We start from the raw sequence: 14,609 nt of genomic DNA, 5'->3' as shown, positions 1-14,609 counted from the left end.
ATGCAGTTATTAATGAGGTGCTGTTTGTACGTTGAGGGCAGAGAGATCTCTTTGTAGTAACCATGAGCAGAAGAGAGGCAGAGGAGCATTGGGGATTAATGACAGAGGGAGACAAAGTTGGAGCGAGGGAGGAATAAAAAGCAAGAAGGAAGAAGAGAACAAAATAAAAACCTCACATCTGCTGCTCTGCAGCTGCAAACTTTGAAGTGAGCCAGCCGTCTGATGTTTTAGTGCCCTTGGCCTCCTGCTACCCTCTTTCACCTTCCTCTTTTTTGTTCTCCTCTTCCTTTGTGGCTTTATTTTCATGTACAACCCTCCTTCATTGCAGGAGTTTAGCAGACCAACTACTGAGTCAATACACTAGGCTTAAAGTCATAAATCAGGATTATGACAAGCTGTGTGTTTATTAGGACTGCAACCTCGCAGCATCCACACAGCAAATACAGGGCCGGTGTTGTACAAATGATGAGTAAATGACGAAGGCAGTGGGAGGGAAAAGGTCAAATATATGTCACTTTGTGTTCTCTGTTTTTTGTGGCCAAGTCCCATCTTTCCTTCCTCTCCTCTTTTAATTTCCTCCGACTTTCTAATTTTTTTCTGACCTCTGAATTTTAGAAAGATGTAATTTGCATTCTGCAGTATTTTTATGCATGTGGAAGCTCTCAGTACATCATAAATAAAGGGCGATAATTCTCAAACCATGTTTTTATATCAACAACAAATTTTATGTGTTTGCACATCAAGTATCCCACCACACTGCATGTATCATTTATCTTTCTTTACTCTATGGTATGGTGTCTCTGCACTGCTCTCTTACATCTCACACCTGGATCCAACACACACAGATGCACACGCACACGCACACACACACGCACACACACAACAATGCTGTTCAGCATCCGGGCAGAGGAGCAGCTCAAGCAGGAGTCACGACTCACTCATTCATATTCAGAGCCACTCCAGAGTAGACGGTCTAATGACACCTGGCCAGGGACCGAGGGAGACACTGAAGGTCCATGTGTGTAGGTGTGTAGGTGTATGTGTGTGTGTCCACAACAGACGAGTCCCTTCTACGATTCACACTAACCTGAATATTGTTTTTTTTTTATTGCATTATATATAAGGCTTTATGTCTGAAACACGAATGACTACCAACCTTTGGTCACTGCAGCCATCGGGGCCCCAGTCCAGCATTTTATTCTGGTGTCTCATATTCAAGCCTACTCATGTTCTAGATCATCAAAGACTTTGACCAGCAGAAACTTCTGTTACTGAGTTTGTCTTTCACACTAAGCACAACTCATTCTAAATTCATTCATTCTAAATTGTCAAGTCCAAGACAATCACTTGTTTTCCAGAGTAAAAACAAACTGCCACCAGTGTGGTGCTTAATCAGCTCAAAATAAAACCGTGGATCTCTGGTGTAGAAAAGCTGTTACCACATATATTTAACTGCACTGGCAAAATTTCCTTTCTTATCATTTCATTTGGTCTGTAAAAAAAAAAAATCGGGCTGTGCAATAAAACTTATTACTCATTTCGAATGCAAATGATCTTGTTTCATTTTCCTTGATTCGAGTGCAGTACCCTGCCTTATTCATCTTTGTTTCAAGGCACAGGCACTAATCTCCCAAAGATTCCTGAAGCAAATTGGCTTCTGTTGGAAACAGGTGGAAATTATCATACTGAACTGGCAGCTTTTTTTTTTTTTTTATGGTTTTAATACAAAATGACTTTGTAAGATGGAGATTTTTCTTGCAGTTTGAATGAAATTGCTTTGTATTTACAGTTGTGGCTCAGATGGCACATGCACATCCAACTTGTGTCAAATGTGAAATCTGAGAGTGACTGTGACTGTGATAGCTGAGTGACTGTGAAGCAGTGTGCGTCTGGTGCAGGGCTTACTGTTGCTTTGGTTTTGCCCATGTGTGTGTATGTGCTTGGACAGACTAAGGGGTTTGGGGTGTAGATACAGACAGAGTTAATATGAACTGACACACAGACAAACACACACACAGAAGCCCTTCACCTCTCATCACTACGGCAACCTCCATTAGCGGGGTTTGCCGGTGGTTTGTTTCAACAAAGACAAGCCCCCTTCTCACATAATATCCTCAAGAACATCACATGAAGCAGACACACAGCTGAGCAAATGATATTCACATTCGCTCTCCACTCCAGTCCCAGAATGAATCTGAACAAATAGCTGTTATGTAGCATCTGAAATGATCATCACTCTGTACAATTTTTACTTGTTTTCTTACACAACCCAGCCACAACTCAATGTCCCTCGTCTGTCAACATTTCCTCTGTTACTGCCCCTTTTTACAGCACAAAGAAAACTCCAAATTACATGTTGAACACCATCAGTTCTTGTTTCCAAAACAAAGACAACCAAAGTGAGAGTGAACAGTGGCATCAGTCCAATAAATCAAGCATCAACAAAGCATGTAGCTGAGCAATAGAGGGCAGATCAGAGAGAAGACCGGTCATGTCCAATGTTTTACAGTAAAAGCAACATAATGTAAACTATCCTGTAGCAACCATGCACAAACTTATGTAAGATTGTTATGTAATTTAATCAATTTATATTTTATCAATCTCTGCAGGAACACTAGCCCTCTGCCTTCGACAAATCGGAACTATTTTGGAGCAGTAGGGCCGACACATCATGATGGCCTCACCCACCTCCAGTGCCACAAATGCTTAACGTGTATATCTGTCACTGTGGGAGAAAACCAGAGGAAGTCCACACAAGAAAAAGAGTCTCCGATTGGCTTTTGTGTGGTTTGAACTCAGGAGCTTCTTACTGTGATGGAGGCAACCAGTGAACCACGACACTGTCTCACAGTGAATCAGTGAGATCTGACAGACAGTCTGCAGTGATGCACCACTGTTCATCCCAGTCTTGTGCTACCACTGTAGACTCAGACAATGTGGAAAAGTAGAAAATTAATTAAATTAATTAATCAGAAGGAGAGGGGACAAAATTCTGTTTATTCACATACATTCACACTAATCTCAAAATTATCACATTATAATGATATGGCTCTAACTATAGGTAAAGAATTAGAAATGTGGTCTAAACCTGAAAATTATATTTAGTTCATTTGATTTGAGCCTCACAGCAAGAGGGTTCCAGGTTCGAACCCCAGTCTGGGCCCTTCTGTGTGGAGTTTGCATGTTCTCCCTGTGCCTGCGTGGGTTTTCTCCGAGCGCTCCGGCTTCCTCCCACAATCACAAAAAACATGCACATTAGGTATGAATGTGTGCATCAGTGGTTGTCTGTCTTTGTGTGCTGGCCCTGCGATTAACTGGCAACCAGTCCAGGGTGTACCCCACCTCTTCCCCATAGTCATCTGGGATAGGCTCCAGCTCCCCCGCGACCCTGACGGATCAAGCGGTATAGAAGATGGATGAATGAATGAATGAATGATGAAAATGAAGAAGGTAATGCTGCATTTTCACCTCTTTATCACAATCCACAAAATACATAGATAAAAACACATCCAACGACCCCTCGCCCCTGAATGACCCATGCTGCCGTGAATGCACAGCATAGGATTATGATAAAAAGGAGGGGGTTATATGGAAACTACTGCTTTGTATTCATGAAGTGAAGCAAATTCACACATAGGAGCCACAACACAACACAACAGGTCTGAAATACAATTGACCATCTCTACGACAGCAGCAAGAAGTTGAGTGCCTTGCCTAAGGGCTGGGCCCAACATGAAACAGGGAAGTGTTGAGGTGATGGCTGAGATAGCATCAAAAGTGCAGGAAATAAAAGGGAATGAATTTAGATCATTTTCACTTCGACCCTCGGTTGAAAAAGACCTGCTTAGAGTGCAGTGTGAGTAGGAGTGTGTATTGATTACTGCATATCAGTATTTGTGTGTTGCTCAAATAAAATGTCCATAGCTCTTGAGGTTTCAGACAGAATCAATCAACATGATGGAAAATAAGTAGAAACAGGGCCAAAGTTGCAAGTAGCTTTGAAGTCACTGTGACGTGAGGAAAGCTGCAGTTTCAGTCTTCATTTGTGAACCGTTACACATCAGTGCTTCACAGGAATTTTCTCCACAAGCACGTTTACACAGATATTGGCCTTGCTTGACTAACTAATTAGATTAGAATATTAACTCTCACCGGATTTTGAGATAAAAAATTTAGAAGCAGGAAGATGCCCCAAACCAAGGTTTAAAGAAGAACTTACCGAGCTTTCAGTGCAGACAAAGTGGACTTGTCAATCCTGGACAGGAGTGAGAGAGGGACAAAGACACACACATGAAAACAGAGAGAGAGATATATTAATAGATTATTGATCACATCGCTGATACAAAATGCTCGAAGGCAGCACTTAAATTCTTTGTTCCAAGGGCTCTTGTTTTACAGTAATAAGTATGTGAACGCCTGAAGACATGCAAATCGAGACAGTGAGGCGTGAGAGTCATGACTTCATCTTTACATGGTATAATGGGTCCCCTGGGTGCTGTGGCTTTTAAAAGAACGGTCATTACATGTGCAATTGCTTCTCCTGTCAAATTGGCATTTGCTTTACCGTAAAGGAGGGAAATTTTGATGAATGTGGATCCTATATATGTTTGTGCACTAAAAAAAAAATTTTTTCCATAAATTGTCTTTCATTCATACAGTGTAGATACAGCTTGAAGCACAGTTAGTGTACAGTACAGACCAGTGGCAGTGTGAAAAGCAGGTGGCAGTGAGCAGACCATGATTTATGACTTGATTTCACAAGGTTCTCTGCGAGCTGCTCAGACCGGTTATGAGAGGTCTCAGTGTTTATAAGGGCTTATTCATGCTTCGCTACGAACTGTTCACACTAACAACATGGAAAATCAGAGCAAGTAATGTTCCCAACCTTTCAGTTCAGTTGCTGTTTACTGCTAATAATGGTGGAGGATCTGTGAGGCACATCAGGCTATTGTTTGAGGGAAACTGTATGTCCAAATGCATGAAGGTTTGTTAAACAGCACTGTCATATGTCTCACTACGGAAGATGTTATGATTTTGATTCTTTCACCTCGTTAATTTGGAGACTGCACTGTGTAGAACGGTGCCTGATCTATTTCATGCAAATACACACATTCATACCAGAGACACACAGAAATACATGAGCACAGTGTACAGATTCAGAGCACACACTATTTTTACCACACCAGCATCTAACATGGATGTTATGAATATAATTTGAATGTTTCTGAACGATATCATCAACAGTGCAGCATAACAGCAGTGTCAACGGAAGAAAACAACACAGAGCAGAGAGAACTGAGGCTCTGTGGTGTTAAAGATCATGTTTCTAACCAGATAGTCAAACTTCTGGTTTGTGCTGAGCTACAGCTAGTGTATGCAAATGCCTGCATGCTGCATTTCTTTTTAAATGCATCTTTAAAAGAAATGTATCTCAAGCAACAGAATAGAAAGACAATCAAACACCATGGTTCTCGGTGGGTACTTGCTGTTTTGCCGCAGTGACACTTTACTGCCTCATTGGTGTCTGACGCTGCACCACGACAAATGTTACCCGTTTCCATTTTTGTATTGTAGCTTGAAGTCTGTCCTCTCACAGGATTTATCTCTAAGCAGTTAAGAGGATACACCGCCCACCTTCTGCCTGAGTCATCAAACAGATCATACTATCATGTGTAAGCTTTATTCACTCCCCATCTTAGAGATGAAGGGAACACTACAATTGACTGCGTGTGTGTATTTTAATCACATTACAGGGGCAAAATCTTTTCCCTCGACGGGTCAAGCTTTTGACAACAAATTCCAGCTGTACCTTCACTGCAGATGTACCACAGCATTATGTTACCAGTCTTTCTGTTATCAGAGAAGAGAGTCTTTACAATCCAAACAGCATCAGTTCAATTCAGTTTTACAAATGCTCTTCCTCCTCATTGTCAGCTGTACATTTGGTCATATAAACATGTCCAAATTTCACAAAGAGACTGCATAGGCAGCTGAAGACTTACACCTGAAGACTTACAAGCTTCAGGTGCAAAGTAATAACTCCACAGCCATACTTCGTCCCCCAGGGTCTCCAATGTTCATTGCATCTCACAATTTTATTCTTAGTATTCTTAGAAACTTTAATGTAGTGGGGCCACATTTTTCCCTGTGAGTGGTGGTGGAAACTAAATAAAGGGAAAGGTCCAGATGACGCCAAAATGCTCGCATTCATCCTCAAACCCAGCTGTTAGTGGGGTAACAGCATGCTATGGATCAGGGTGTATCTGTACATGTTGTCCCCTCACACCATGTCTACTTGTCTGATCTATCCTGACTGCATACAAAATGTAATCTGTTAAATCCCATAGATTCTCAAGAGAAATCCACTAGACAAGTTCTGGTTTTGCTTTCAGTTAAATGTGGATTAGTTTGCCTGCAGACGTGACACACAGCAGGAAGAATCAAGCTTAAGAAGTGTTTTCATCTCATATTCAGCCTTCGAGACATATTTAAGAAGAAGAACTTTTGACTGCAAGATAATTTCAAGTGCTTCCCCTGTTTCAGAAATTTTGTGAAATGTCACTGATTCTTGATAATTTTTAAAACAACTGTATTTGTTTTGGAAACAGACTTGTCCGACTGGGACATTTTTCTTTTTTCTTTCTTTTAACAATAAACAAAATGACGTGTCAGAGTGTCTTCACAGTTTATTCCATTAGGCATTCTTCAACTAACAGAGAAGTTACTATCATCACCTCCTTCGTCTTGCACTGAAGCAGTGGGTGATGAATGTTTTAGTCTGACACAATATTCAAACATGTTGTTGATCTGTTAAAGGGTTATTCCAGAGATTTAGTATTGCACTTCCATTAAGTTGGGAGATTATTGCAAGAGACAGATTTAGCAAAGACTGGTCAAAATTGAAGCAGGAGAGACTGAAATGTCCTGCATGGAGTCCCTAGTGTGGGTAAAGCTCCAAAAATACTTGTTCCTACATTACCCATGATGCAAATCTCCTCTGGAGCCACAGAAGGCATTATAGACATCATGTATACTTTATGAATAAACTAACTACAATTAACCCTGTTACATGTAATGTGCTGCTCCTCATCTCTGTCTGTTTCAGGTCATTCCAGCCTGTCAGGCAGGATGCGTTGCCTCAGTCCAGCTGAGCAGGCTAAGTGCTGTGAAGCAGCTCTTCACTGTCAGAATGACAACCAGCGGGGGAGCCAGCACAAAAACACTGCATCTGACCGGTCAGCGCATTCAGGGCTAAATGGGCTCGCTGGCAGCTTCTTCAGCGCTGCATCATGGGAACTTTTCTCTACCAGTAGAGGATGAGAACATAACCGGCAAGAGCTGTATCCACAGTCCCATAAACAGGGACAAGACAAAGAGAAGACACAGCAGGCAGAGACAAAGCAGACTGTTGATTGTAATCCCTCAGTGAATGGAGACAGCACAGAGTGAAACTTTACATTCTCACACTCACACACAGACACACACACACACACACACACACACACACACACACACACACACACACACACACACACACACACATACACACACACACACACACACACACACACATACACACACACACACACACACACACACACACACACACACACACACACACACACACACATACAGTGTTAGAGGTGTGACACAGAGGAGCAGCCCTCCACCCATCCTTCCTTTTTAGAAAGTTTACATTTCTCCACCACACTCACACACACCCATAACACCAGCAAACACACATTTTAGCAGCACATTGTACATCATTTAAACAAACTCACTGCACAACCATAATCATACTGTGCACAATCATGAGCATGTGCATTCATAGTACAATCTGTCAGACACACACACACACAGACATACACACACACACAAGCATCCAATGAAAAAGAAACATACCATCCAAATCCACCAAACGACACGCTTCTCTTCCTCCTCAGCATTTTGTCAGACTGAACTTCTCAGCAGTCTCTCTTGCTCTCAGGCTTTCTCCTGTGGGAAATGTATGCTCTGCTGTCAGGCTCTTTCTCTCCGTCTTTCTCTCTATGCTATGTACTGTTGCACTTTATCTGTCTCTCTCTGGCCCAATCTCCCTGTCTCCCTCACACTCTCTCTCTCTCTCTCCCTCTCTCTCTCTGGTCTCGTCTCTATTTGCCCTCTTTTTTTTCTCTCTTTTGTCTCGTTCACTTCTTCTCCCCCACCTGCCTCTCCAGTCGTTCTCCACTTTGCTACTTGACCAGTCAACTACTTTCCTGAAACACTGCTTGCTCTTTGGCTTTCACAGGCTGTTAAACACATGCACGCAATCTGCAACACTGACACAAGCAGGTACAGTGAGGTATATACACACATGACTGTAGGGGGGAGGAGGAGCAAGATGGGGAGGGCCCACAGTCTCCCATCTGACCCTATGTGTTTGTTTCCCCACACACACAAAGAGCTGTTTTGCAGATGCAGCAGCATTTTTAACATTTGAGCCATCGTTTCTCATCACAACCAGTTTCAACATCTGTGGTCTGGTGTACATGCCCACCACCAGGAAATGAGGTGTCTTCCTGCGCGGTGCCACCCCCATGAGTCTGTTGATTTCTACTCACAATGGCCACTCACAGTTCACACTCACACAGTAGCATGCAGAAACACCCTGATTGGGCAGAAATATAGAGGCCATGACAATTACAATACAACTGTTGCGCATGAGACCTCCTGCCTGATACAGTAAAAATAGCACTGAGATCATGTTTCAAATGTTGGTCTTTCATTTTGACAGGGATTGTGTATAACTTGAAGGTAAAGTTTGCTCAGGCCTGACTCATGATATCTGTTGCAGGTGTATGTGTTGAATGGATTAATTTTTTATAGAGTGACAATATAATACAATTAAAGGAAAAGAGAAGAGATGAACAGCTGTGCAGTCAGACTGCAGCACGCGCACAGAAACCTCCAGTGTTGTGAACACAGGGAGTGTCCTTCCTGACGCCCTTCCTCCTCACTCCAGACTTGACAGGTCTCACTCTCAGAGTTAACGTTCACACAGATTATACAGTGAAAGAACTTAGGAGGTTTCAGTGTCATTAGAAATTTTACGCTTCAATGATTCAGAATCTCTTGTTTTATATTCTTTATGCTGACTGTTTCCTTAATACACTGTTGCCCATAATGTTGGAATAATGTTGTTTTCAGACACATTCCTCCTTTTATTCCTATTTATACACATCAGTAATCACATTGGAAGAAACTGATCAATAAAGCTTTGAGATAATCATTTCATGAGAAGAGGCAAAATATATCTTATTCTAACTCTATGGGTAACAGTGTATATTTACAGTTACAGTTACATCTAATTCAGTTCAATGATGGCAACATTAACTTGTTGGGGTGAAAATTTACTACTGCTACTACTGTACACGGCCCTGGTAACAAATAAAATTATATAAATACTGCTGGAATAATAATAGCTGACCCCAGGTTTTGGTCAAGTGGAGCTGAAATCTGAATTCTCTCCGCTTTGTGTGGATGGAAATATAAACTACAGTTATACTGGAGCAATACATGCAGTTTGAGAGAGTGAGCGTCCAATTCATAAACTTGGATCTAGCAAACTAAGCGAACAGGCTTTCACTGGTAAATCAGAAGCTCAATAGCCGAGACCAAAGAGCAAGTTATTCCCATAAGCTGCTCAGCTTAGAGCTGACGTAGCAATGAAAGTAATGTAACTTATTACTTTTGCTGTTGATAACTGGCAATAAAGTAATGTAACTTCCTTTTCTTTTTCAGTGAGCAAGGTGAACTGAGTAATTGATTACATTTACATTACAGTAACTTGCTCAACACTGCTGGTGAGTCATCAGTTGTGGTGATGGCAAATGACCAGTCAAAAGTCCCAACAACAGGTAGTCATGTGGTAATCGTGAGTAACTGATGTCATAACATTTAGTCAAATCACAGATGGGACTAAGCAGCAGCTGACAACGTCCTCCCCCAAGCTGCTTAATTGATGTTTGACTATTTTTAGCCCCCATCTACACAGATACTGGATCAATCAAATTGCAGCACGTCGTCAGTCAGAACCAAATCCCCCACCCCCACCCCCTGGTGATTCCTTGCACACACATGCTTATTTTCAGGGCTTTTGCATTTGACTGTAATATTGTCATGTGTTATTTTTAAAGCCTGTGTAAACTGGAGTTTAAAGACAAACTACAGCCTTGATACCACAGAATAAAAGAAATTAAAAAATAAAACAATTTCCAGATAGGTTTGACTTTCATATTAAACCTGAACCTTTCTTTGCTGAATAGAACCTTGATTTGATTTACAATCACTTAAAAAAATACGCACTGAGTCCAAGAAACCAAACAAGCACTTTTGAATCCTGTTGAGAGTGATCATGGTCAAAAGCTTTTACGATGAAATATTATCAGTGTCTCCTGACACTCTCTCTCTCTCTCTCTCTGTGGCTGATGAGTAGATGACTCAATGTGCTCCCAGTGTCCATCGTGGTGTGATCGCTCTGATTAAAAGCAATAAAACACTCTAGATACACACACACATTCTTGTCTCACATTAGTTGTGAGGACACTGGTTGACAGCTAAGCATTCCTTAGCTCTTTACCGTAATCTCAGTCATCATAACCTCAACATTTAACCTAACCCTAATCTAAGCCTGATTCTAACCTGAGCCCTAAAACCAAGTCTTAACCCTCAAACAGCCATTTAACTTGTGAGGACCGACCAAAATGTCCTCACAACCATGGTTTCAAACCAGAATTTGTCCACACAGCCATATGTTCATGTGCACACACACACACATGCACACAAAAGAGTCAATCTGACATGGCATTGGTAATTATCTTAATTAGAGATTATAAAGAATAGAGGAAGATACAGAACAGAAAGGAACAGAATACAATAGACAATTGAAACTGCACTTCAATAAAACTTACAAAAGCCTCATCTGTATTCCTGACAGTGACAGTTCTGAGTGCAGACCTAACTCTCCCTCTAGTGGTTTTATAGAGAGTCTGTGGCAAAATTAATTTTCACAATTTTAATTAAAGACAGACTGGAAAGGAAGAGGGAGAGAGTAAAGCATGTTTCCGAAGTGTAGACAACTCTTAAGTTCATTGAAAAATGAAAAATGAATTTTAGATCCAGTTTTTACCACTCTTGGTATTTGTACAGTTAGCAAGCATCAAACTTGAACACATTAGCATTGGAGAAGATAATGGATATTCTCACCCTGTAGCAGTCATGAATGAACACTAGGCAAAACTAAGCATAGTGTTCATTCATGACTGCTACAGGGTGAACACTGGGCAACACTAAGCATATTTTTTAAGCACAAAACTCTAAAACCAACTGTACACTACAGGCTGTATGCCATACACAGGCACAGCTGGTGAACATCGTGGAGAGCAAAAGAGCAAAGGAGCCAGATTTTTCCCTCAAGAGTCACTGCAGACAAAAATAGAGCTAAAAGGAGAGTGAATATTAGTTAGGTTGCTCCATGTCAGCTGGATGTATAAATGGACTGTTTGCTAACACATTCATCATATCAACTTAGAAGCTAATAAAGTCCATGTTGCATTCACAGCATTTACAGCTTATCCTGCTGCCCCCTAGTGGCTGAAAAAAAAGGAGCTCGAGAAAACTGAACAAACACATCATTGCCTCCTTTGACTTTTTTTGGCATGTTCATTATTTTGCTGTAGTGACCCCTTGTTCAATTTTACAGTCTCCACAGTTTCTATAGCAATCAAACAGATAATATTTTCCAAACTTCATCATTTCACTTATTTTCTTCAGTTTTCCTCTCAGACCAGTTTTGTTCATTTTATTCTCTCATCTCACTCACAATAACTTTCTCCCTGTTGTCCAATGACAGTGAGACACCACGAGAGACGCAGTATTTCCATCTTTATTACATTTGTTCCTTGCTCACCGTCTTTCCCTTCTTCCTTCAGTCTCCCCACCATGTAATAAGGTTTTCAGTCATTAGATGGTTTCCCAAGGGGTGATATACACCCAGACAGATGTGAGAGACCTCTCTCTTTTCTTCATCTATCTCTCCCTCTCTTCATCCATCTCTCCTGTCTGTATTTCTAATAGGTTACTTAGTCATATGAGGTTTTTCTGGGGGGGGGGGGGGGTTGCTGATTTAGAGACAGAGCTGATGCTCTGCTTTAATGGCCCGTGTCTCAACCATATCCATCACCATCTATCTATAACACACACACACACACACACACACACACAGATACTCTCATTCTCTGAGCACAGTGGCAACAGACTTGCATGCGACAGCCAAGCATTATTTCCAAATGCGTCTTGCCATTTATTAAAGTATGCTGACATACACAAGTCTGAGTTATGATCTATGATTACAGCAGATGCATTAAATTAACATCACTACCTCATCTTTAGTTAAAGGTTGTTACTGTTTGTTACAGGTTATACTGTCATGTAAACTGTTCACCTCACCCAAGACACCTGGGTGTCATGTTTGATGACCAGCTATCCTTCTCTGACCATGTTGCATCTGTCTCCCAGTCATGCTGCTTTGAACTACACAACAAAGACACAATTTAAGGATGCCCCCCCCCCAACTCCTGGTACAGGCCGTGGTTATTTCTCTCCTTGATCTCTAGCAGGTCTCCCTTCATGCCCAGTGAAGTCCTTACAGATGGTGCAGAATGTTGTGGCATGTCTGGTTTTCAATCAGCCTAAAAGGGCACACGTCACTCCGCTGCTCATTGACCTCCACTCATGGCCGCCCCCAGTCAAATTCAAGCCACAGATTCTTGCCTACAGAGTGACTTCCTAATCTGCACACGTCTCCTTGAACGCAATCATAAAGGCTTATGCTCCTTCTCAACCACTACATCCTCAGAGGAATGCCATGTGGAAAAAGCTACCAAATGTTATCAGAAGAGAGGCGGCCCTCTCTGTCTTCAAGAATCTCTTGAAGATTCATCTCCTCCCAGAGCACCTCCTCTCTTAACACCTCTAACACCCTAACATGCCTAACTAACTTACTGTGCACATCTGTAGCTGATCTCATAACACTATGTCTTACTGAATAGATTTAGTGCTTAGTACTTCAATGTCGTCTACTGTACTGAAGTTTTTGTGTTGTCCCTCACTTGTGCCAAATGAGCAAATGTAAATGTTCATCTACTGAGGCAAGCTGAGTAATGGATGACAGCAGAGGTCACAAAAGATTAAAGCATCATATTTGACTGTACTCAAGTTATGACAAGCAGATGTAACCACCATGCGTCCTCTAATTAAACCAAAATTAATGTTTAAAAAATACAGTGTTTTATGATGATTAAGAGAAGCTGTAATTAAACTCTGAAACCATGAAAACACATGATATCTAAAGCTAATCACATAATTAAGTTGTGATGTTGGGATAATAAGAGAAATCAAACATTCGTGACCAGACGTCTATATAGCTGTTTGAAAACACCACATGGATTGATGGAAGAAACATCACCCATCTGCTGTTCTGCACATGATGTATGAAAAATGATTCATACTGAATCACACACACATACACAGTAAAATGCGCACAAAAACATAAAAGCACATACTGTATGCACATACACAGAGGCCCCTTTGATGTGAAGCTATTGTTCTCTGCACACACTGTGATATATATAGGAACCATGTTAAGGACTGCATCAGTGTCCACGTGCACAAGCAGGTTGGTGTCATATCACAATACACTGTCCTAACAGAGGTGCTTTGCAAATGCAACTTAACTGTGATAGGGCTAGAAGTGAGAAAAAGAAGCAAAATTAAACTCTTCTAAAACTAAAAAATGTATAAAATGAGAATAAAAATGCAGAAATGCTCATAGTGATCCTGAAGGCGTATCTTACGCCTAGAAGAAATGTTGCTAGTTCAGCAACAAACGTCACCTTCACTCACCAAGAGCTGTCTCCAGCAGTGGAAATCAGTGCCAACGTTCTCTCTTCTATTTCTATCACTTTTCTTCCACTGAAATCAGCATGCTAACCAGCTAGTCTCTCATAGTAGTAGATAGTGGGCCACTGCGCAAGTGTCTCAAAATTGTACTTCAGTACAGTATTTGTGTTGAATGTAGTCACGTTCCATCACTGCAAAATTGTAAAAAAAAAAAGGGGAAAAAAAATCATACATGGTCGTGCTGCTATTACAGGAAAGGACTGTTTTGTCATAATGTTACATCTGTGGGGGTGTGCACTTATGACTAACACAGATGTGGCTAATAAAGGAGCTTTGTACTTTGACCAATAAGTTTAAGTGAACAGATGATGAACAAATCTTCTTCTAATCAACTCATGCTTTTAGATCCCCCATTGCTACGACCGTGAGTTAGTCTTCCTTGAGTGAAGGAAAGTGCATAATAATATGTAGATAGTCTTCTTTTTTCATTCCTTCAGCTTGTTCCTTGTTTTCATTTTCTTTTATCCTTCTATCTCCCATTTTTTGAAATCCTCAATCTATCACTCTTCACTAAATCTTCCTCTTGTTTGCATTCTATTTTTATTTCCCGACTTTCCCCCCTATAGTTCTTCACTCTGTTGGTGGATTTTAGTGAAAGTGACAGCGAGCCC

At 41.2% G+C, this 14,609-nt stretch overlaps 1 protein-coding gene across 1 annotated transcript in view; it reads right to left on the bottom strand.

The window, feature by feature from the left end:
• LOC121186893 (rap1 GTPase-activating protein 2-like) overlaps positions 1-8,305 on the bottom strand; it is a 68,446-nt gene extending 60,141 nt beyond the window's left edge. The window contains exons 1-2 of the mRNA XM_041045778.1: positions 7,903-8,305; positions 4,220-4,255 (exon numbers count right to left, since the gene is read on the bottom strand). Coding sequence (XP_040901712.1) covers positions 4,220-4,255; positions 7,903-7,946 — 80 coding nt within the window. The 5' untranslated portion in view covers positions 7,947-8,305. The remainder of the gene's footprint in view (positions 1-4,219; positions 4,256-7,902) is intronic.
• Between the last annotated feature and the right edge of the window lie 6,304 nt (positions 8,306-14,609).

This window comes from Toxotes jaculatrix, chromosome 9 (genome assembly GCF_017976425.1).
Source record: "Toxotes jaculatrix isolate fToxJac2 chromosome 9, fToxJac2.pri, whole genome shotgun sequence".
Lineage (NCBI taxonomy): Eukaryota > Metazoa > Chordata > Actinopteri > Toxotidae > Toxotes > Toxotes jaculatrix.
The sequence above is the reverse complement of the archived record's forward strand: the minus strand, read 5'-3'. Positions and strand labels throughout refer to the sequence as shown.